The sequence below is a fragment of the Phyllopteryx taeniolatus genome, chromosome 12 (assembly GCF_024500385.1).
Source record: "Phyllopteryx taeniolatus isolate TA_2022b chromosome 12, UOR_Ptae_1.2, whole genome shotgun sequence".
Lineage (NCBI taxonomy): Eukaryota > Metazoa > Chordata > Actinopteri > Syngnathiformes > Syngnathidae > Phyllopteryx > Phyllopteryx taeniolatus.
The window spans coordinates 8029855-8055422 of NC_084513.1; the positions used below are offsets into that span (position 1 = coordinate 8029855).

Below are 25568 nucleotides of genomic sequence, written 5' to 3' on the forward strand. Positions count from 1 at the left end.
TTTTTAAAAAACAAATAGCCAAGGATAGATTTTACTTAAAAAATTCAGGGGTTCACTCTGCTGCTGTTTCTGAGACATGAAGGGAATAGAAAAGTTTAAGCTACTTTTTATTTTTTATTTATTTTTTTTTGCCATACAATGTGTTGCAATTTGGTGGATGCTAAGTTGTGGAATAAACTACAGTGAGCCTGAGTAGAGCGTGGCCCTCTGCCAACTTGCCAAGCATTCCATAAGCCAAATATACAGACCGAACATATGAACTAATGACAGCAGATACTGCATGTGATTATGCCGGCATTGAAAAATGTGCCTTGAGACAGGAAGAAAAACTCATTACATAAGGTGTACCATGTTCCAGTAAAAGCATACAATCTCCTCCTTTATTTGGAAAGCCTACGCCTGAGCACATAGCACTGTGTTTTCACTCTCCGCGTCCTTCAAAAAGGAAACTGACAATTTATGAGGCGCTGGCCCAGATGCTCCTCTATTGACCCTCATTTGTAGAGCCTGGGGGGAGTCCAGTGAGGGGGCTACAACAGTGTGCAAAGGGAGCCTGCAGATATGTGTTGACATCCAAGAGGAGCAATGGCTTGATTTGATTAGAACTTTGAGTGAACATATAAAGACAATAGTCATTCATAGTATCAAAAGTAAATTAAAAGAAAGGAAAAGAACATCAATAGCTGTCTTTGTATAGCACAGTGTACCTGTGCAAAGGGGGTCGGAAGAAATAAAAAAACTCATGTTTCAGATTTGTACAGATTTCTTAAAAGTCATGCTCCAATGTAATGCTGCCTCCGATACACAAGTTCACATTTCTACTTTTTTTTTTTTTTTTTTTAATGAGGGTTCTTTCTGCAGTGAATATGGACCGAGTCCTGCCATGAATAGTGAAAAAGAAAAACATGTAATTGATGCCCTAAACCCTAACATGTTAAAATTGCCTTTATAAACAGTTTAAATCTTTGATAATATAGTTTCAAACGCACCTTACAACATTACCCTTAAATATTAATAAATTACAGATGATTTGATTGAGATAAAATGCAGAGGAAGTGGGTATGTAAGACGACATAACAATTTTATGCCCCTTATTTTTTATTTATTATTATTATTTTTTTTTAGAATTCCCTACATGAATAGTTTGAATCCTATATAGATCACAAACTGTGACCCCATAACACTTTATTATAATTTAATTATAATATATAATAATAATTATAATAATTTAATAATAATTTTATTGTATGTATTTTACCAAAATACATACAATACTATAATACAATATGGGCCATATTCTTCTGTCCGGATCCTTCTTTTTACCCGCCTGGGCTTGCGCACTTTACATCTACTAAACTTTGTTGACAGTGGTAGTTTAAATACATTTAATAGCTTTCCGGAAGTCTCGTTTACAATATTATTAGTGTATGTGGTGTATATTGTAATTGCATTCAAATGCCAAGTGCAATATGATCTTTCTTGGGGGCCTTAATATGGCCTCTAAAGCACGTGAGAGGAAAACTGTTTAAGTTGACGGGAGAATACGTGCAGGGCCAGATTTGAAAGGGAAGGCGCACTTTTTAAGTTTGCTCCACCCAGAGCACATATAAAGTCATGAAGCTGCGTAAATGAGAGACTTAAGTCGATGGGAGAATCTGTGCAGCCGGACTGCTCGCCTTTTCCATCTTACGCAAATGAGAGACTATGGCCCTACATACTTTATATGTATAACTTCCACATATACTGCCCTGTATTTTTATTTGTCTGATTTATTCCTTCTGTATAATTGTGTTTTAATGTTTTTTTAATTGATGTCCAGTGAGTGTCTTTGAGGGCCACGAAAGGTGCTTAAATATAAAATGGATTATTATTATTATTATGTAGACATACTAGGGATGGTCGAGTACCAGGTATTGGTATCGGGCCGATACAAGGCTTATTTCAAGATATTGGGAACACGTAAAGGCTGCCGATAGCAGCCACCGATACATACTTAAGGCAAAAAAATCTTACATCGAGTAAGTCCAGTAGTTGGCGCTACACTGCAGGGGTTTGACACATCAGTGAATCATCATGTGAGTCAGAAACAAAGAAGGTCCTTGTTCACAATTAATTAAATTGTTAATTGAAATTTTATGTATCAATTGTACTAGTGGTACCGGTATCAGTTTCGGTGAGTACTCAAGAGTCAATACTTGTACTGGTATTGGTCTGGAAAAAAAAAACCTGGTCTTGAACATCCCGAAAACATAAGCCACATAAATACCAACATTAAGTACACTATATACATACATTTAGACACACAGTATACCCCCACATACCCAAATATTCTTTTCTATACACACACAAATGACTGTAAAAATATCACCCCTGTGTGCAGCATATTTTAATATATTAAGGTGATCCCATTAAGGTTATACTGCAGCCTTTTAATTCATTTTAGATTTTGTGGATTGCTATGAAAAAGTGGGCTTAATCTATCCTATTCTATTTTTTTCTCTAGTGTGCCGAATTCCTTGCCACAAGAAATGCGAACCAAAGGTAAGCACCACACACTCACAAATGTATCAAGAGGAAAAATACTGCTGTTGAGAAAATGGTCGCATGCTCCTTGCCATGCGTTTCAGTGGAGATTTTATGTCCTGCAAAAGTATTTTAAGAATTTCCAAACAAGTGTTCTGCGTAGTAATGTGTGTTTACATTGGACGAGCTCTTGAAGATTGTCCTCAGGTCTGAAAATAAAACACCTCTGGGGCTTATCAAGCCATCGCTTGCTTGATTAATGCCATTCGGGGAAGAACAGAATGTAGAAGTTGGACGATTATTGCAGAACACACATGTACACCTGCTTTGCTTACAGTAGACGTACAGTAGCCTTCGTTTGGTTTCAATTAAAATAGTGGCTTTGCCCAAGCCCTCTGTTTTACTGACAGGAAATGCCAGGGGTGCATTGCAGACAGTCTGTACTAAATATGATAGGAGGGGGTGGGCGGAGGAGGGAGCAACAACAGTAGAAACAAACCATTTGGAGTTTTCATTGAAATTCTTTATTATTATACACCTCTAACCAGAGGAGGGAGCGAGTCAAATACTGTATGTGCAAGTCATAAGTAAAATATCAAGCCTTAACTTTCAAGTTTCAAGTAAGTCCTAAGTTTCTGAGGCAAAATTTGGAAACTTAAGTCTGACTGAGGTCATGTGACTCAAGTCTCCCACCTCTCCTTCCAACCCTGTTTATGACCATCCCTACAACACCTACAAATATTTGCTGCTCTGCCGATAATTCATCTATAAAATTCGATATACGGCTTTGAGCCATTGCTTTGTTTTTGCCCACAAAATACACCGTCAGCAGCAGGAAGTCGTTTCCGGGATGACTGCTATTTCCTTGTAATTACTTTCAGCTATAAAAATATTTCAACATGTTTCCCCTTCATCTGTGAAAGAAAATCAGGTTGCCATTAAGCCTCCTGTTACACTTTGATACTTTAAAAAGTTCATGGAGCAGTGTGAACTGCAACACATTTTGTTTTATGTGACAGTTCACACATTTTATACGAGTGTCAAAGTTTGATCACTTCAAGGATTTGACATGAAAAAGGGTAACGAGGGTCCGTTCATTATCAGGGGTCAACAGAGACATAATACAGGATGCTTGATATCTTAAGATAACCTGTGTTATTGTTAGTTGTCCCAGCATGAGCAATTCAAGCCTACAGCGTCTCTATGGAACTTACTGTATTAGTGAATGCACACCATATCACATGCATGCAACTGGTGTACGGAGTTGCTGAGCCGGCACACTCAGGAAGGGTGGGCCCGGCCCCCACCATCCGCAGGGGGGGGCCAAGCCAGCAAGCCTATCCCGCGGGGGACCTAGCCAGGGGGACGCCACCCACTCCCCAGGACCCAGGGCGGTACCCAGCCCAACCAAAGCGCCCCGACCAGTCCCAAAGGGAGGGGCACGGGTACCGGACCAACCCCCCCCCCCCCCACGCCCAATCGCTCCGCACCTCCCATCCAGTGCGCCCCACCACCACCACCACCCCCACCACTTCCGGAAAGCATGGGGGCCCCAACCACCCACAGGGCCCAACGCAGGAGCCAGCTGCCACCCGATCACATTCACAGTCCGCCAAAATCGAGCCCTGACCGGCTGGAAGACCACAGAGAAAAGGAGGGCAGCCCCTCTCCAAATATATCATATATTATTATGAATGTTTGTAAATATATGTATATTAGAGGTTCCAAACACAACCCTCCCAAAACCCACATACAGTACCTGTACTAGTAGTACCCGCTGAAATTTTGTGCCCGACACTATTCTAAACAATCGCTACGAAATTGCCTTGATATCTTTAATATAACACAATGCATGAAAAACTCTCAAAGACCCGTGGCAGAAATGGAAACGGAAGTTGGCCGTTGTGGTTTGAAGCAGCCATTTTGGGTGAATTCCAGGGCTCGTACTTGAAGGGACTTCTCTAATGCTGTGAACATAAGCACTTATTCTTAGTTCTGGACTTAAGAATTATGTCTGCAGAAAACAATGCCCCCAAAATAGACTTGGTGGTAATTTTAGGCTTGTGTTCTGATGACATATTTGATTTTCTGCCAAATTTTGGCCCACCCTCATTTAGGTGGAAAACCTACATGAGCCTGCTGGCGTTAGGGACGGAAGACGAACATACTACATTTCCTTATTAAACTAGAATGTGTTCTGCGGTGTAATTGTCACCTATATTGAAAGTCTGGATGTTTTTTTTTTTACAATAATGAGTGAAACTAGTGAGGTTAGATACATTTTAGTAGGCTTGCTTTGTTAAACTTGCTCAAAATCAAAATCAATGCCTTGTTACAGAAGGAAGGCAACCGCATGAGGTAAGTGCATGCACATTAATTTTGCCTATACACACGGGTTTTGTTAGCTCATTGTTGTATTGATTGACTCACCATTGAGAAAGAGATAACACAACACAAGTATTTGCTCTTGTGAAGTTAAAGGCCTTTTGTAAGGTGGTGGTGTCATGTGATGGGCACGGCAGGCTGGCGCCATGATAAACCGATTTTAATCACTGACATAGTAAATAGTAAGCGATTTTCTTTTCTTTACCATATTAAATTAGCGATTGAACATTATTTTAGGATGATGTGTTGATGTGAGTGTGCAACGGTGTATGATGGCTTGACTGAGCAAAGCTTGTGATGAGGATGCTAAAATGTGAGCATTCGCCATAAAAATGTGGAGGATAGGGGGCCTGTTCATAGCTCCTTACAACTTTAATTGCTATTTTTATATTTTGAGTATGCCACAGACCACTAGAAAATATTGGACAGGCCTGTTCTTGGCCAACAAGCTCCCGTTTGTAGGAGAAGTTGTATAAACCTCTAGAGCTCTGAGGCCGGGGGCATACTTAAAGTGTCTATGTATACAAAAGTGAAACATTCCATCTCCAAAAATCACAGCAGCATTTCCTTTTCCAAACATTTCAGAGGAACGTGTCATGGCCTTGACAGGAAACAATTTGCTCACACGGCCGAGATGACAAACAAGGGAGTGACTATGACGGGGTCCCGATCGCTATCGGCACTCAAGACAGGCTTCTAGACGCGTGGGTGCATTCTTCTCAATCCTTTGTTGACCTTACCTGTTACCTACAGTATTTACAATAACTTCAAGACTAACCTGCACTTATTTCTCTATATCAGTGTGCCGTGAGAAATAGGGTGTACTGCAGGAAATTATCCAGTTTCACTTAATTGGGATAAACATTTTGGATTTATGACAGAACATCTCTGAATCTGCAACCCAGTAGGAGCAGCACATGGCTCATTGAACTGAAGCACACAATTTGGCAAAAACGGTTTTCCTTTTTTATTCATTCATTCATTTTCGGTATCGCTTATCCTCACTCGGGTTGCGGGCGTGCTGGAGCATATCCCAGCTATCTTCGGGCAAGAGGCGGGGTACACCCTGAACTGGCCGCCAGCCAATCGCAGGGCACATATAGACAAACAACCATTCGCGCACACATTCACACCTAAGGGCAATTTAGAGTCTTCAATCAACCTACCATGCATGTTTTTGAGATGTGGGAGGAAACCGGAGTACCCAGAGAAAACCCACGCAGGCACGGGGAGAACATGCAAACTCCACACAGCTGAGGCTGGAGTTAAAGCCAGTTCCTCAGAACTGTGAGGAAGATGTGCTAACCAGTCGCCCACCGTGCCGGCCCGTATGAGCCTTTCCTTTTTTACATTCCAATTATTTATGCCATTACTGTATGTTATAGTACATTATTATAGTCATATTCTTCTTATTGTTTTTTTATTATTTTTTGGGGGAAGCTGCAATGGATTTATGGCATTCCAATTCATTTCTCTGGAGAAATATGATTTGAGATAACAGTGGTTTGAGTTACAACCATGGTCACTGAATGAATTGAACTAGTATCCCAGGCACCACTGTATGTGCCTTGGCTCAATACAGGTCGGGAAACACTGAACTATTTCAAGATAAGACTGATGTTTAGGCCACATTGGTAGTTGCTGGTAAGTGAAACGAAGGCATGAATCACTTTGGACTGTATGTGTGAAAATGTGGGGAACAGCCGTGTGTTTATTTGCAACTGGATGTTAAAAATGCTTTCAGGCATGTCAGCAAAATTTCACATCTAATTGAAGACTAAAACTAGAAGGACATAATGGTGTGCAGCGAAAACATTTGTACCTCTTCAACACAATAACACAAACATTTGTCTGTAAAAATATGAAGTCCCAGGATTGCCTCTTAATAATGATCTTTAATTATTGGTGGACAAGCCTGGACACCCCTTTTAAGTCCATACTTACATGTTATTGTTTTTATTTTTATTTTTTATTTTATTTATTTATTTTTTAGCGACGACAGGACTGTTATTACAATCTTTCATTGGTATTCTTGAGTTCCCTCTCATAATGGGAGTAACTGCTGTATACCATCCCATGGCCTTGTAGCATGTTGAGCCAAGCATGGATGGCTATTTGGAAGCAGAACTTAGTGGGTTTCGGTGATCCTTGGTAGCTTGTCAAGTGTGTTTTGAGAAGGAAGCTGCCGTGTTCCAACGTTAATAAGGTCAGAGGTCTGAGGAACACGATGGTAAAACACGTGCACTTCTACCTCGCAAAGTTGTCAAATATCCTCTCGAACATGGTGGATCGTACACTTTAATTCCTCCCATATTTTCAAGTGCCAGTTCATTTTTTGGCCAATCAGAAGTCTGAAATACGCAACATCTGTCGACAGGAATACAGTTGGAGTTATTCCGAGAACAAAGAGCATATTTTTTTGAGACTATAGTTTTATTTTTCAGAGAGTAAAGGTGTCTTCTCCATAATAAAAGGATAGAACAGGAATTTTTGAAATTCATTTTTCAAAATATGACTTTCTTTCATCATTAAACTTTGACTTTGAACATGCAAACTCCACACAAGTGAGGCCAGATTTGAACCCGGGTTCTCAGAACTGTGAGGCAGATGTGCCAACCAGTCAACCACCACTGTACTGCCTATTTTGCAATTCCCATTTTTATAATTTCCCAATTGTATGTCTTTATCGAAAAAATACGACTTTATTCTCATAAAATTCTAACTTTCATTCCAACAAAATACGTCATTTTTCTTTGTTTAAAATTCAGGCTTTTTTTCTTGAAAAACATCTGATGTCATTCTCATAACATTGCAACCTTTTTTCTTTAAAAAAATAGGAACTATTTATCGTAACATTGCAACTTTTGTTCTCTAAAAAAATAGGAACTCTTCATCGTAACATTGCAATTTTTTTCTCGAAAATAGAAAATTTTTGAATCCAGTAATATTCTAAATTGTATTTCTGAAATTCACCTGTTAAAATATTTCTTTCTTCCTTCATTAAACTTTGATTTTAATATCATAATATTGTGCCGATCTTAAAAAACATTTTTTTTTTATAAGAGTATGACTTTTTCCTCTCGACAAACTACATCTTTGTTCTTTCAAAGATTATGACTTGGAAAAAATACGACATTATTTTTATAACATCACAACTTTTTTTCCCCCCAAAATCAGAATTTTTTTTTCGGGACATTGCAACTTTTTTTACTCCCAAAAAATAGGTAACTTTTTAATCCTTTTGATATATAGGGGTACACATGGTGGTTATGTTTAATTGGCATTAGGATTATGATGAGTCTTTGGAAATAATTCTCCCCCGTCTTAGAATATCATGTATGATGTTATTGTGCTGTCTTTCCGGTGCCCCTTGAAATATTTTAGCAAGGGAGTAAGTGTTAGTACTTCCATCTGCCAGCAGTTTTCATTTCATCAAGGTCATCTATCCTCCCGATACACAGAAAATGAAAATCCTCAAAAAATACTTTCAGATTTACAGTTGGGGGTTTGGGTTCTTGCCACTGAGCGTTACTGTGAAGGGTGACACGAAACCAACAGTTGAGTGCCATGCCGCCTTCACGCAAATATTAATCAACACAGCTTGAAGTCGAACCTAAAAAGATTGCTCCCGCATAAAATTCCAGCACAATTTCATTTCTGAATTTTGCCCTACACCCCAAATGCCACCCAGAATGTGTCCTTACCCCTGTGGTGGAGTGAGTGGCCTGCTGTGGTCATGTCGTAGTGACTCGGCGCATGGATACGGTAGAGAAAACAAACAGGAACACCCAGACACTAACATGATGGAGTAATCAGGAGTTGCGGAAAAGAATGTCAACATCAGCCAAGAGCATGTAAGAGACAAGTGGCAGTGGTGAGGCAAGTGCATGACAAGAGAGGGACTTTTGCCAGGGATTTCATTTAGGTGCCAACATTAAACAACAGTGGTGTCTTGAGAGACAAGTGACCCGATTGCCGAATTTTTCAAGATACGAGCTGTTGTCAGGCCAATGCTTTGCTTTAATTTGCAAGCAAAACATTTGTTTGGCATAAATCAGTTTGGCATAGTGGACAATTCTTCAAAAAGGAGGCTGCAAGCTGTGTAATGCCACTCCCAGTTAAAGTTTACTGTCAAACTAAACATAAAACAAAGAGATTTACATGTACATTTAAAACAACCAAATAAACTACCTTAGAGTCAGCTCGCTCAATGCTAACATATAAGGGACACATCATTGACGCGCTAATGAATAGCATCGATGTGGCAGTGTTAGAACACTTTAAGGAACAGATATTTGAACACAAACTGTGCAGCAACACATGTAGACAGACAATATAACAATACTCACTGGCATATATTGTTTATTCTCCGTGAAAAATTACTAATATTACAACAGATTACTTACAGTAGTTCAGTCAAACTCTTCCTCGTTTGTCTGCATGATTGTGTAATATGGCAACCCGGAGGCCAAGTTGCACACACCAGAAGGACTCGCAATGAATCATGATGATGATGCACAAACTTTTAAATTCTTTATATTCTATTTAATTGTGTTATTTCTATGTGTTTATATAAAATACTATATTATAGAGTGCTATGTTTACAGTAAAGCTAAATAGAATGCCACTCGGTCAACAGTATACCACCACCAGTGCCAAAATATCCTAATTTGGGGCTTTAAATTGGCCTAGCTTCTTTTATGTCTTCTTCTACTCATCCTTCTTGGATGTCCTGTTGCATGTGCTGCCTCTCACAGGCCAGTCCGGAAACTACGTCAGACTTCTGGTTTGGGGCACATACAGTAAGCAATTGGTGGTGATATTGTTATGTGTGTGTGTGGTGGGCTGTGTGCTACAAGCTGAATGAGAACACCCATGGCATTTTTTGTCTTCATCATATCAAAGACACAATTAATATAAGGGACAAAAGAGAGAATAAGACACGTTGAAAAGGAGGCACAGGGTGAGGTCCACATTCACAAGTCTGACTCAGGCTTTCCCAAGCAACAGCAGAACCAGATGACAGTCCCCAAGAGTCAAGTGGAACATTTCACCAACACCCAGACTGTGCAGTCTACATGTAATGTGGACTTCAGTCTTTCCCTTTAAAGTGGGCATATGAAAAAAATGACTTTTTAATTGTTTGTATGCAAATAGATGTCTCAAAGTAAATCTTTTGTGAGCTTCCAATTTCCAAAAATGTGTTTGTGAGTGAGCTATTCTGAATTTTGCCATGTTGTGAAGTCTCAAATCAGCTTATTTACATTACACCACCCAGCACTGAGTTTCTCCGTCAATGACTTGGCAGCTAGGCTGGACAAAGATCTGACATTTTCAAGTAATTTCCAGAGAAACACTAGTATGCCAAAGAGCAGCAGTGCAGTAATTAGTATTACATTCTGATAACTGGCACATGAGCTACTGCAGATTATCAAATAATGGAAAAAGCTAGAAACAAACTTTCTACGCTTTCTTTTGGTAGGCTCCAAGCGTATATTGTCACAGAACACAGGAGTATTCTGTTGGTTGTAAAGTTCAGTCAAAATGCTCTATAACTGCTGCCAATATGAGTAACTCTGTTTTAAATAATGGCTGGCAGTGGATGAGTTAGAGTAGCTCTACCACACACTATCATAGTATCATTTCAAACTCATTTTGCAACATTAGCCTTAAAAAATAACAGACTGATGATTTCATTTATAAAAATAATGCACAAAAAGTGTCGTATCCTGCCCTGCAGTTCCATTATTAGAGCTGGGAGGGTGCTTTCTGTCCTCTCTCTCCTCCCTCCCCTCTCTGTTTTCAGCACCTATCTTCAATCAGCCTCATCAGCACCTGTGTATATAAGCCTGCCTGTTCGTGGAAATCCTCGCCTAAGTATTGCAGCCTCTTGTAGCGGTACCACGGCCCACCTTATGTCAAGTAAGCCATACTGTTCCTCGCTTCCCTTGTTAACTCTTGTGTCTCCTCGTTCCCAGCGCTCCCCTGTGTTCCTGACCCACGTCATTCCTGCCTGTTCTGTCCACTGCCTGCCACCTGTCCACACCGCCGCCTGCCAACACATCCAGGACCACCTCCATAACCTTTCCTCAATAAACTGTTCATCATTCTACATCTGCCTCTGTCTGCTTTTGGGTCCAGCTACTCCCCACACGTGACAGAATACTTCGGCCACTATGGACCCAGCAACTCCGGAGGCTCTGAAAAACGCACTAACCCTCCAAGGCGCCCTTCCGTCACTCCCAGTAGCTAGCTACCACAGAGCCCATGCAAATTGATAAAACGCGTCTAGACCCACAGGAGCGTCAGCGTCGAGTCATCCAGCGGGTGTGTATCTACTGCGGTCAACCCAGCCACTTTATTTTCTCATGCCCCCTCCGATCAAAAGACCAGGCTCACCACAACCCGAGAGCGTCGTGGTGAGCCAAACCTCCATTCCCTCAAGCTCTCCCTCTCGCATGACCGTTCCCGCTTGCATTATAGTTTCTGCTCAGAACACCCCCATTACTGTCCTTGTAGATTCCGGTGCCGATGACAACATCATTGATGAAGCAATAATTCACCAGCTCCAAATCCCTCTCCAACCACTACCGTCCCCGAAGAAAGTCACAGCCCTGGATGGCCAAAACATCTCCCCCGTTACCCACCAAACAGTGCCATTCACCTTGCTCATTTCGGGTAATCACCGTGAGAACATCTCTCTTTTTGTTATCCCTTCCTCTGATACCCCATTAGTCCTCGGAATTCCCTGGCTCAAAAAACATAACCCCACCATCGACTGGACACACTTAGCCATCACCGGATGGAGCCTTCACTGCCGCTCACAGTGCCTGCTCTCAGCTATACCGCCCTCTGATAAATCACCACCCTCTTCTACGCCCGTTGACCTCTCCCGAGTCCCTGAAGAATACCATGATCTCTCTCCGGTGTTCAGCAAAGACCTGGCCCAAAAGACTCACCTGGATCCCAAGACCGGGCCTCCAAACCGCCTGGTCGTACCCGATTCCGCACGCTCTGACGTTCTTCAGTGGGATCACAACTCCAAACTCACCTGTCATTCTGGCATCACCCGCACCATTCAGTTCATCCAGCAGCATTTCTGGTGGCCCAGCCTTGTTCAAGACACACAAGAGTTCGTCCAAGCCTGCTCAGTCTGTGCCCGGGGGAAGTCTTCACACCTGCCCCCAGCTGGGCTGCTGCATCCATTGCCTATCCCTAGCCGCCCTTGGTCCCATATAGGTCTGGACTTTGTTACCGGTCTACCTCCTTCTGAAGGTAACTCTATCATTCTCACTATTGTCAATCGCTTTTCCAAATCCGTCCATTACGTACCCCTCCCCAAACTACCATCTGCCTTCGATACTGCTAACCTCCTTGTCCAGCATGTCTTTAGACTCCATGGGATTCCCATTGATATTGTCTCTGACAGAGGTCCTCAATTCTCATCCCTGGTATGGAAGGAATTCTGTAAAACGGATGTCGCAGCAGCTAGCTTGTCATCAGGATATCATCCGCAGACCAACGGCCAGAAGGAGCGGGCAAACCAATCCCTTGAATCTGCCCTCCGTTGTGTTGCCGCACGCAATCCCTCCTCCTGGAGCTCATTTCTCCCATGTCCCCATTCAGGGCTTGCTATGGTTACCAACCCCCATTATTCAAAGAACAGGAGCAGGCAGTGGCAGTCCCCGCCGTCAAGGATCATCTCCGGAGAATCCAGGCAGTGTGGAAACACGTCCGAGCTGCGTTGACCCGGTCCGCCGCACGCAATAAACACCTCGCGGACCGTCATCGCTCCCCGACGCCCGAATACAAGGTGGGCAAATCTGTCTGGCTTTCTTCTAACGACCTCCCGCTTCAGACAGAGTCCTGGAAACTCACTCCACGTTGCATTGGTCCCTTCCCCATTACCAAGATCATCAATCCCACTTCCGTCCAATTAAAGCTTCCACAGTCTCTGAAAATCCCACATCCCACATTCCACGTCTCTTTTGGTGAAGCCACGTCATTCCTGCCACCAAGCCAGCCGCCTGTTCTGTCCATTGCCTGTCACCTGCCCACGCCGCCGCCTGCCAACACATCCAGGACCACCTCCATAACCTTTCCTCAATAAACCGTTCATCATTTTACATTTGCCTCTGCCTGCTCTTGGGTCCAGCTACTCCCCACACATGACAAAAAGTGTGGGTTTAAAAGCACACGCACTAAAACTTTCTGTAACACCTGCCAATAACCCAGACTAAACTAAGCTCCTCAGTGACTTATGATCTTAGTCTCTCATTTGACATGTATTACTTCAACAATACTTCCTTGACACCAGTTACTACCGATTATTAGCCAGGACTTTGGCGGAATCTTGTAGCGTCATAGGACGTTGCAGAAAGAGCAAAAAAATATGCAAAAAGGTTAGTTTTTCAGCAAATAAGATGAGGATAGGTTCCACCGAAAAAATATAAGTGAATTGTGAACAGTGACCTGCAAGTAGGCGGGGCTTCCCTAGACATATTTCTCATCATACTCATCGTTTCTAATGCTTTCCAACTGATGTAATGGTTATGAATTGTGGCAATGTAGCGATTGGCCCCCATATGAACAAACACAAGGAACTTTCCCTACGCCTCGCAGTTCAGGCTGGCTTCCACATAAAAGGCTTATCTCACATAAACAAGCATGTTGTTTTGGGACCATAAACCGTATGCCCCCCAAACCCCCCACAGCACCCCCTTGCTTCCTTCCTGGCCCTCACCGTTAATAGTGAATTAAACAACTCTTGCTGCGTTGACATCTGGTGAACACGAGCTTTAAGAGAACGTGTTGCTTGTAGAGCTACCAATTGCTTCAGGATAAGATCAAAGATGGCGGTCATCCCACTCCATGTCGAGGCGTGATAGTTAACGGGAAACAATTAAGTCCCACACATGCCTCTAAACTTCCTTGGGGTGCAACTTGATAACAGTGTGCGAGGCTGCGGAACTGCTATAACATTGAATTTTGAAATTAAGTATGAAAACAACATCCCTTTAGGGGAAACCAAATGTCAGATGAGATTCGATTTTTGGACATTGAATTTAATTACTTCATTCGATAAAAAGCTTTGACTAGTGTGCACAGAAGAATTCAGTAGTAGCATAGAATATTGCATTCATAGCTCGCCACTCTGTTTTCTACTAATGACAGTTTGTTACTTTGCTAAAAACAACCTAATAAAAGATGAAAATAGGTAGAATAGAGCTTCCTGTATAAACTGCATTAGTTAGCAAAAATGGATGTGGTATAGCTTTTAAGTCTGGAGATTTACTTGGTCTGAATGGTCCACTTCCTACCTCTGATGAACAAATTTATTCGGCAGTGTTTTACTGAGTTTCTGACTTTATGAGTAAATTCATTATAAGAAATTGAGAAATAAACAGTTCTCAGAAGAATGTAGTTATAGCTTTTAAAATTGTATGAAAAGTTAAGTACATACAGAATTTTGCATTCCTGACTGGACACTCGCTTTTCCACTAATTACAATGCGTTACTTTGCCAACAACAAACTAATAAAACGTCAAAAAAGGAAGAATTGAGCTGTCTCTGTATGAAGGCCATTAGTCTGACCTCAATTTAGCACACACCATGTGATTTTTCAAACCTGAGACAAATTGGTCATTGGTGAAATGCATGCTCTATAGGGTTTAGGTCTCAAAACTGGGCCTTTTTTTGACTTCATTAGATGTCTACACATTACATGAAATTAAAAGCTGACCAGTGTCCAGTGTTCTCAAAAAAATATATTAGCATCACATACAATTGTACAGTGCTGTGAACTATTGGCTCCCTTCTCAAGTTCTTATATGTTTGGATAGTTTCCCCACTTTAATGTTTAAGATCGTCAAACAAATGTAAATATCAGACAAATACAACCCAAGTGAACTTAAAATGCTATTTTTAAATGGTGATTTTATTTAATCTATTCAAAGTTAGATGGCCCTGTGTGCAGCAACAACTGAAATCAAGCATTTTCTATAACTGGCAATGAGTCTTTCACATCTCTGTAGAGATATTTTGGTCCACTCTTCCTTCCGGAATTGTTTGAATTTAGCAAAAATGGAAGCTTTTCAAGCATAAACGGCCTTTTTAAGATCATGCCACAGCATTTCAATCAGATTCAAGTCTGGACTTTGACTAGGCCACTCCAAAACCTTCATTTTGTCTTTTTAAGCCATTCAGAAGTTGACTTGCTGGTGTGTTTTGGAGCGTTATCCTGCTGCAGAACCAAGCTAGATCCCTGCTGAAGATAAACAAGTCACTTGGCTGATATCAACAAATGTTACTTTTCCAGACTGTTACAGTGATTACTTCATAGGTGAAACACACGATTGGTTGTCAAGTTCTGCAAAAGTGAACCGCACCATGTAGCGACATGATTTACGACCAAGTAATGCAAGAGTGTGTGCGAGTGTTTGAATATGGCTGTGAAATATACTGTCGATGCGTTTGCTGCTGCTCTTTGACTTTGCCATGAAGTCAATGGATTCATTCATGATATCTTCTTCTTCGGGGCACTGTACAGTGTGTGTGTGTGTGTGTGTGTGCACGCGCGCAGCAAAAGAAAGTCAGGAAAGGAAGGTTTTTAGAGGGAGTTAAGGGAGGAAGCAGGGATCATATTTAACCTGTAACATGAGACATTGATAAGACGGATAGAATGAAGAATGAGCATTTTCCCCTCCCTCCCATGTCCAAGTCTCACAATGGGAAATTCAGTTTGAATCTATTCTTCCCCCACTCTCTCTCTTTCTCATGACTTGTACGGCTCGAACAAGAGGGGAGGAGAAAAAGAGCCCAGGCAGCAAACACACAGAAAGGGGAAAAAAGCTGTAACCCTGTAAACCAGACTTTGCCTCTCTTCTCCAGTGCGGTGTGCTGCACTGCGATGTTTCCAGTTGCGGGATGTTAGGATTTGCCTCTGGCTGCACTTCTTGCGCTCTCATCAAGACCAGTAGGACATTTTTATGCTTATTTTCAAATGGGAAGGAGGAGGAGTGAGAGAACGAGAGACTAGCCAGACATATTAGCCTGAAGCTTGAACATACACACTCCAGCTCTCCCTCTCTTTTCTGACACACACTCCCCCCTCCCACCCTCCACCCCCCAACCATCTCTGCGTTGCACCAAGGTAACACTGAATGGATTTAGCCTAACCGGAGCAAGACAATGCAGCACTAAAAAAAGCATTGCACCTAAAAAAAAGGAGAGCATAAAGTAAAAGACAAGACAAGAGAGGATGGCCACCGCATTGTTTCAGGTAAGGAGCCCTAAGTTGGATTAAAGGGAAAGAACTGCTGCCTTTTTGGCATTTTTGTTTTTTTGTGAACTCCAAATTGCCTCATTGGAAACAGTTAAAATGCTTGACGTGTTTCAGTAGTGTGATCAATTACCATATGTAAGTGTTTTTCTACCATTTAGTTCTGCTGCTGTTCACTATGTATGGACTCAAGCATCAGTTTGTTTGGAATTGCAGGCACGTGCGTGGAAGTGTGTGTGTGTATATTTGAATGGCGTATACATTCAGCAATTTCTACGAGTTTACATTTCGTGACCAACCATATAGCCCTTTTGTGAATTCATGCGTTGCATCTGTAGGGCACAGGACCATGTGTGGTCTCCGTGGTTGATGGTCCGTGGCTCACAGCTGGTGTGGCTTTAGTGGCATCTCACTGCGGGGAGAAATGAAGTCATTATATTATTATTATTATATTTACTTCAAATTGTGGAGAAAAAAAAAGGCTACACTTCAGAACTGTCATTGGCTGTATTGGTGTTTAGAGTGAAATGCTGTCAACCCTCCTGTTGTGTTTGTTTCTTCGGTACACCAAAATCATATGATGCCCGGCGTGATTAGCCATTAATTAAAAAAAAGTTTTAAAAAAGCCAAACCAAAAAAAATCTATATTGGTGTTGAGTGAAAATCTGGAGTTATTTTTTTCTTTTAGTAATGTACAAACGGCACGGTGAGCGACTGGTTAGAGTGTCTGCCTGACAGTTCTGAGGACCGGGGATTCAAATCCCGGCCCCGCCTGTGTGGAGTTTGCATGCTCTCACCGTGCCTGCATGGGTTTTCCCCGGGCACTCCGGTTTCCTCCCACACCCAAAAACATGCATGGTAGGTTCATTGAAGACTCAAAATTGCCCGTAGGTGTGAATGTGTGTGCGAATGGTGGTATGTTTAAATGTGGCCTGCGATTGGCTGGCGACCATTTCAGGGTCTACCCCGCCTCCTGCCTGAAGATAGCTGGGATAGGCTCCAGCAATCCCGCGCGACCCTTGTGAGGATAAGCGGCTCAGATAATGGATGGATGGATGGATAGTAATGTACAAGAATCGTAATCATTTTGGTCTTGATAATCGTGATTTGAAATTTTTGATATCATTTCATCTTTATCCATCACTGGGAAAAATTATGAACGTAAATAGAGCTCAACTTTTCATTCTTTTTACTCAAATCTCTAAAGTTGGCAGTATGGTGAGTTAGTGGTTAGCACATCTGGCTCACAGTTCTTAGGCTCGAATTCTCGATTTTTTTTTTTTTCTGGGTACTCTGGCTTCCTCCCACATTCCCCAAATTTGTGTTAGTGTAATTGATTTTCCATCAGTGTGACTGTTTTTGCATGGTTGTTTGAATATATGTGCCCTGTGATTGCCTGGCGATCAGTTCAGGGTGTACCCCTCCTCTCGCCCGAAGTCAGCTGGCATAGGCTCCAGCTCACCCGTGACCCTAATGAGGACAAGTACTATCGAAAATGGATGAATGGAATTTTAAACTTGGGAACTGGTCAATTTGACCCACAACATAACAGGAAAGAGGGATACGGAGAGAGCCCTGCCGCAAATAGCGACAAAAAATGGAAAATATTGACATCCTCCCTATTTTTTTTGGCCTATATTAATGTAAATGTATTAATAATGTATTACAAATTATGATAGCAAAAACCCTTAAAACTCATCTTACAACACTACTCTGAACAATAAATGGATTACACAATATTTGATTTTGAAATTATACACGTGCCGAAGACTTTTTCCTAAATTCTCCGGCTAACAACTTGTGCTAAACTTAGCTCCTCCCCGACATACAAAGATCTTATAACAGTCAAGATGTAGCACTTCAAAGATACTTTCTCATACTTCGTCACCATTTACTACTTTCCTATGAGCCAGGGCTTTGGCGGCATCTTAGGGTGTTTGAACACAAAGCGCAAATAAGTGAATTTGTGATGATGGAACCTTAACTATTTACGTTGAGGTCGTAGTTCCTCTACTGACCCACACATGCACAGATCCTTGTACTTTCTTTCCATTCTATATGCTGCGTCTTCACTTCTAGTTTCAGTTACTGAAATTATGTGCAGCTCAATGATGTATGAGGTTCAGGTCCCGGGGGTGTCTGGGACCCTTGGGCAGCCTTGCCAAATCTCCTCCATGATATGAAACACTTCACCACACCCTTCGCGGTAGCTCTGTTATACAGTCAGAAGAAAAAAGAAAAAGAAAACGAAATCCTTGGAAGCAGAGGCAAACGTAAATACAACACAACGACGTCTTGCCTGGACAACGACATTGCACCGTGACATCTGGTTGTGTGGGAATGACGCGCATTCGCTGGCTGCGAGCCCGCGCTCGACTAGATTTCAGTGGAAGCATTTTTCATCATTATTAGCTGCCAGGGAAGCGGCGCTCCAGTCAGCCCCATGTCCCCCCTTCAGGCAAGCATGATAGATTTCTAACCACAACTACATAGCCAACCAGGACATTGGCGTGGAGAGATTTGGCCGGTCTGGAAACGAGGCTGTCTGAGGGTCTGTTAGTGTTCGTGTGTGTGTGTGTTTGGAGTGAATAGCCATCTCAGAGATGGATCATTAAAACCCACTAGCAAGAATTATCAAGCTTCTCTAGTGATGTAGTCCCCGTGTGTGTCCGTTTTGGGTGTGTACCTTAAAGGGGGACGTTTGCAGTTTTCAAAAGAATCACTTTTTCATATTGGTTAAAACTGTCAGTATAAACCTGACAGCAGTACTTTAGAAAAATGATCTACTTTGGCCCCATCTTTATACTGTACCTCTAATTAGATTTTTTAAGAAACCACCGCACCCGAGGACAATCAACCAATCGGAGACAGAAGGCATGACCGAGGAGGGTTCAATAATTCGCCGTGCACTTGTGGGCACATTCATAGTCTGTTCCCGGCACACTCCTGCAGCCTTGCGCTGACCTGTTAGCTTTTGCTTCAGGTTCTTTGATGCAACTATTTTGGAATATCCACCTTCTGGAAAAAAATGCCCATCCCTTGTCTGCAAACACCTGTGCATAAAACTACCAAAAAGAAGCACAGCAAGAAACCTCAGGCAGCTGAGGATTCAGAAGTGATGTGGAATTAGCAACACTTCACCACTTTTTAATCGATTGTAAAGTCCCCAAAAATAAAACTTGAAACTGATAACATTTAGTGTTATAGTAACGCTCGATTATGAATATGTCATGTTACCAACGTAGCAGCCGTGACTAACCTTGACTTGTTTGCAGGGATAATGATAGCTTTGTATTGCTAGCACTGCTATTTTGTTAAAGCTCGATATGCGTTCTCTGTGACTATTTATCACAACTCGGAATTAGAATCGGTTTTAATGCTATTGTCCGTGAGAGGTCACAACTACAAATTTTTCTGGGTCCAATGGTGATACACATATGGTAATAATAAAATAAAAATAGAATACACTAATAAGAAAGAAAATAAACAGTGTGCAATAAGCATCAGGTGTAGGTGGGACGTTTTTATGGGTGATAGTGGCTTATTTTGTGTTCCGATGGCCAAGAAGAAGTTTTTCATGTAGTGGGAGGTTCTACATGCTTTCATAACCGCATGCCGTTATAAATGTCCCTGTTTGAGAATCGCGCTTGTGAATGTCAGTGAGCGCACGGCTTGGTCAGAGACATTCAAATCTTGCTGGCGGTTTTAAAACTCCAAACTATCCTTTTACAAAAAGTACATAGGGAAACTAGAGCACTTTTACATTCTGTGAAAAGGGCAAAAGTCAGACGGATCTTAGGTAAAATTCATCTTCGATAGGGTTTAAGTCCTGAGATTGACTTGGCCAGTCCAAAAGCGTACAGTTGTTACCCCTAATGAACTCCTTTGTTGTTTGGACAGTATTTTTTGGCTCATTACCTTCTTGTATGTTGACTGTTTTCGCAATCAGTTTTGGTTGAGCTTTTCTTTAAATTTACAGATAAAATGTTTCTCTAGACTTCCGAATTGATTTTGCTGCAGCCATCAAGGAAGATAAGTGAGCCCGTCCCAGAAGAAGCCGAACCTAAGCCATGAGCTCACCGCCACTGTGTTTCACTGATGAGCTTCTATGATTTGGGATCATCAGCAGCGCTTTTCCATCACTTTGGTTCATCTTTGTCTCATCATGCCATTAAACTTTCTCCTGGAATTTTTGTGGCTCGTCTCTGTTCTTTTTGGCAAAGTCCAGCCTGGTCTTCCTATCCTTCTTGCGAATAATTTGTTTGCATCTTCTAGCGTTGTCTCTTTGTTTTCGTTCATGAATTCTACAGTACCTTCACGCCTGCCCTCTTAATGTTGCAGCTCTCAAAATTTGTTGTCAACAGCTGTACACCGCTGGTTTCTTTCTTCTTTAGGACATTCCAAAAGGTTGCTCTGGCTATGGCCTGTCTTTGTGCAATGGCTACAATTGTTTTTCTGTCTTCTCGCAGCTTCACAACTGCTATTTTTTTTCACTGTCCATCAACAGGTCTCTGGTAGAAATTTTATTTATTAGTTGTCGTCCTCACAGGCACTTCACTTCATGAAATCTCCCAAGTAATATGATGGACATGAAGTTGAGTGACTAACTCAAGGGTTTATGACAACTAGAGGCAAGACAATAAAGGCACTATAACAGACAAGCGACTAAAACAACAACAGGAAATAACAAAGGGATTCGAAACACCATGTCAAATACAAAAGCGAATACAAAATACACAATTCAAACGGGCTGTGACAGGAGTGCAGGCTCGCCTCAGCTTGTCTAATTCGCGCCTCTAAAAAAATCAAGACACTCCTTGTATGTAAGATGACAGGCTCTATGAAGGATGTCAGTAACCCACAGAGATTTGGGTATTTGGACTATTTTATGGCGGCACGGTGGACGACTGGTTAGCACATCTCCCTCACAGTTTCGAGGACCTGGGTTCAAATCCGGCCTCGCCCCGGTGTAGTTTGCATGTTCTCCCCATGCCTGCATGGGCTTTCTCCGGGTAATCCGGTTTCCTCCCACATCCCAAAAACATGCATGGTAGGTTGATTGAAGACTCTAAATTGCCCATAGGTGTGAATGTGAGCACAAATGGTTGTTTGTTTCTACGTTGTATGTGCCCTGCGATTGGCTGGCAACCAGTTCAAGGTGTACCCTGCCTCTCGCCAGAAGTCAGCTGGGGTAGGCTCCAGCACGCCCACGACCCTAAGTGAGGATAAGTGGTATGGAAAATGGATGGATGGACTCTTATTTCAACAAAGGGGACAAATGTGTGATATATTCATAGTCTTGGAATTGCTGGATATTTATTTGCATTGCACATAAACAATTGTGAATCGGTTTAACATGGAAAGAGTACATTTTTGTCAGTACAATGTCACTTAAATGACAAACCACAGTCTGGGCTCATAACATTTAGCGGAAACTATTATGAGTGAATTACGCAGTGCACGGTGCATTACACATATGAACAGAATATGAACACTTAATTATTATTTACCATTGAAGAAACGTGACTCACCACAGTACATTCCTCTCACCGCTGCGTTTTCCTACAGTCTACGCTTGCTACTTTGCCAGTGACAGCACTGTTGCACTACTTCTGCTATAATTTAATTAAGTACTGTATAGTAGTGGTGGTCCCCCTTTTTAAGAAGGGGGGCCGGAGGGTGTTTTCCAACTACAGGGGGATCACACTCCTCAGCCTCCCTGGTAAGGTCTATTCAGGGGTGCTGGAGAGGAGGTTCCGTCGGGAAGTCTCAGATTCAGGAGGAGCAGTGTGGTTTTCGTCCTGGCCGTGGAACCGTGGACCAACTCTACACCCTCGGGAGGGTCCTCGAGGGTGCATGGGAATTCGCCCAACCAGTCTACATGTGTTTTGTGGACTTGGAGAAGGCGTTCGACCGTGTCCCTTGGGGAGTCCTGTGGAGGGTGCTTCGGGAGTATGGGGTACTGAACATGACATGGGCTGTTCAGTCCCTGTACGACCGGAGTCAGAGTTTGGTCCGCATATCCGGGAGTAAGTCGGACTCATTCCAGGTGAGGGTTGAACTCCGCCAAGGCTGCCCTATGTCACCGATTCTATTCATAACTTTTATGGACAGAATTTCTAGGCGCAGCCGAGGCGTAGAGGGGGTCCGGTTTGGTGGCCTCAGTATTGCATCGCTGCTTTTTGCAGATGATATGGTTCTGTTGGCTTCCTCCAACTCTCACTGGAGCAGTTCACAGCCGAGTGTGAAGCGGCTGGGATGAGAATCAGCACCTCCAAATCTGAGACCATGGTCCTCAGTCGGAAAAGAGGGCATGCCCTCTCCAGGTCGGGGATGAGATCCTGCCCCAAGTAGAGGAGTTCAAGTATCTTGAGGTCTTGTTCACGAGTGAGGGAAGAATGGAACGGGTCCGTTGTGGTAAAGAAGGAGCTAAGCAGAAAGGCGAAGCTCTCAATTTACCGTTTGATCTATGTTCCTACCCTCACCTATGGTCACGAGCTGTGGGTCGTGACCGAAAAAACAAGATCCCGGATACAAGCGGCCGAAATCAGTTTCCTCCGCAGGGTGTCCCGGCTCTCCCTTAGAGATAGGGTGAGAAGCTCGGTCATCCGGGAGGATCTCAGAGTCGAGTCGCTGCTCCTCCACATCGACAGGAGCCAGATGAGGTGGCTGGGGCACCTGATTCGGATGCCTCCCGGACGCCTCCCTGGTGAGGTGTTCCGGGCACGTCTCACCGGGAGGAGACCCCGGGGACGACCCAGGACACGCTGGAGAGACTACGTCCTTCGGCTGGCCTGGGAACGACTCGGGATCCCCCCGGAAGAGCTGGATGAAGTGGCTGGGGAGAGGGAAGTCTGGGCGTCCCTGCTAAAGCTACTGCCCCCGCGACCCGACCCAGATAAGCGGTAGAAAATGGATTGATGGATGGATACTGTATAGTATATTTTACTGTTACCTCCACATAGAAGAACGGCACCAAGGTGTGCTCTCGGACGCCCCCTTCAGTGAGGCAGATTACTGTCCGACTCACTTCAAGTTTTCTTGTTTAAATTTGTTGTTGTAACATATTCAAATATGCTACTTTTTCATTCCTATGGCATTCACTGGTACACATGGTAGTTATGTTTGATTGGCATTAGGATTATGAGGGCGTTCCTTGGAAAAATTACTACCATGTTAGGGGACCCTGGCCCCAAAAAGTTTGAGAATCTTATGTAAACGTAGTCACTTGATGACATGCCACAAAACCCCTGGTCTACATGTCTTCATTTCCCATGTCCTTCTTTCCCCTCCTGCGCAATCCGCACATTACTTACAGCTTATGAGCAGCTGCCTGATGACATCACATGGAAAAATGTTTTTATTGGCTCAAAGATGCCAAACAGAAGATGTTGAAAAGACTTCTTCACTTTTTGATGAGGGTTGGAAACGGGTGAAAAGCTCTTTCTTTCTATTGCTTAGAGAGCTTGAAAAAGTGTCTTATTTGGATGGGGATATTTCAATAAGTTTGGATCCCATGAAAACATGTTTTTCGAGAATGGCAAACCTACTGTAGATAACTAACTCAAAATAGTCTCTTTCACTAACTGCCAAAGTCTGATTCATCGCGGCTGCCTTTATTTCTCGCCTTCTTCAGATCCCCCTCCCCATCCTTCGCCACTTGGCTTGGTTCCAGACTGTGAGAGCCTTACTAAACTGTATAAATCACCATGCTAGTACTAAATACTGCTGGCTGAAAGTCCCTGGGAAGAAGAGAATGTGACCGCCGCTAACTCTGGAACAAAAAGAGACAAGCATAGCGTCCCCCTTTTCACACAGGCGATCCTGTTGTACAACGACAAGGTGGCAATGAACAGCAGCACGAGGCAGACACACACACACACACACACACACGATCACTGTCATGGTCTGTGTTTTTTTTTTACTTGGTTCTGATTAGATTTTTTTTGTTTCATACTTTTGTCAAGTTTTCCTGTGTCACACATTCATGACGCACAGGAAAACTTGACTAAACCATTAAAAAAACAAAATCTAGTCGGAACCAACTCAACAAAAACACAGACCATGACAATCACATCCCTATAGTATACTGCATAGTGTCACAGTTGGGCACAATCGTCGCATCTCCAAAATCATCCATTCCTGCATCCATTTTCTGTACTGCTTATCCTCACTCGGGTCACTAGGTGTGCTGGAGCCTATCCCAGCTTACTTACTGCTATATTTCAAGAAATTAAAAAAATGGTCCTGTTGCTTGAGTTACCAAACATTGCATCATTCAAGTTGATATTACAATGTTCCCTCGCTATATTGTGGTTCACATTTTGCAGATTCAGTGCATTGTGGATTTTTTTTTTTGTAGCATATTCATATCATGCAATGCACCTCTATGGGGGGCACAAGCCAGTGCAAACTGAAGGCCGGTCCCAAGCCCAGATAAATGCAGAGGTTTGTGTCAGGAAGGGCATCCAGCTTAAAACTTTGCCAAACAAATATCAGCATTCATCCAAAGAATTCTATACCAGATCGGTCGTGGCCCGGGTTAACAACATCCGCCACCGGTGCCGTCAACCTGCAGGGCACCGGTGGAAATTTAGCTACTGTGGGTCGAAGTCGAAGAAGAGGTGGAAAGTGGGTTCTTCGGCAGAAAGAGAAGAGGAAAGCACAGAACTAGAACTGAATGTGAGGACTTTTAATGCTGGGGCTATGACAGGAAAATCTCGGGAGTTGGTTGACATGATGATTAGGAGAAAGGTTGATATATTGTGTGTCCAGGAGACCAGGTGCAAAGGCAGTAAGGCTAGAAGTTTAGGGGCAGGGTTTAAATTATTTTACCATGGTGTAGCTGGGAAGAGAAATGGAGTCAGGGAATTTTAAAAGAAGAGTTGGCTAAGAATGTCTTGGAGGTGAAAAGAGTATCAGATCGATTGATAAGGCTGAAACTTGAACTTGAGGGTGTTATGTATAATGTGATTAGTGGCTATGCCCCACAGGTAGGATGTAACCTAGAGGTGAAAGATAAATTCCGGAAGGAACTAGACGAAATAGTTCTGAGCATCCCAGACAGAGAGAGAGAGTCGTAATTGGTGCAGATTGTAATGGATGTGTTGGTGAAGGAAACAGAGGTGATGAAAAAGTGATGGGTAAGTACAGCATCCAGGAAAGGAACTTGGAGGGTCAGATGGTGGTAGACTGTGCAAAAAGGATGCAAATGGCTGAAGTAAACACCTTTTTCCAGAAGAGGCAGGACCATAGGGTGACCTACAAGAGCGGAGATAGAAGCACGCAGGTGGATTACATCTTGTGCAGACGATGTAATCTGAAGGAGGTTACTGACTGTAAGGTAGTGGTAGGGGAGAGTGTGGCTAGACAGCATAGG

At 42.8% G+C, this 25568-nt stretch overlaps 1 protein-coding gene across 23 annotated transcripts in view; it reads left to right on the forward strand.

Moving 5' to 3' along the window:
* The window catches only part of tns1b (tensin 1b), a 171590-nt gene that overhangs the window by 57738 nt on the left and 88284 nt on the right, over nucleotides 1-25568 (forward strand). For 19 of the 23 annotated variants that reach the window (XM_061792464.1, XM_061792451.1, XM_061792475.1 and 16 more), the window contains exon 3: nucleotides 2504-2541. In XM_061792464.1, the coding sequence (XP_061648448.1) occupies nucleotides 2504-2541 (38 nt within the window). Of the gene's footprint in view, nucleotides 1-2503; nucleotides 2542-5601; nucleotides 5613-16025; nucleotides 16190-25568 lie in introns of those variants that run through there. The other 4 variants (XM_061792465.1, XM_061792468.1, XM_061792469.1 and 1 more) reach the window with 2 other exon arrangements.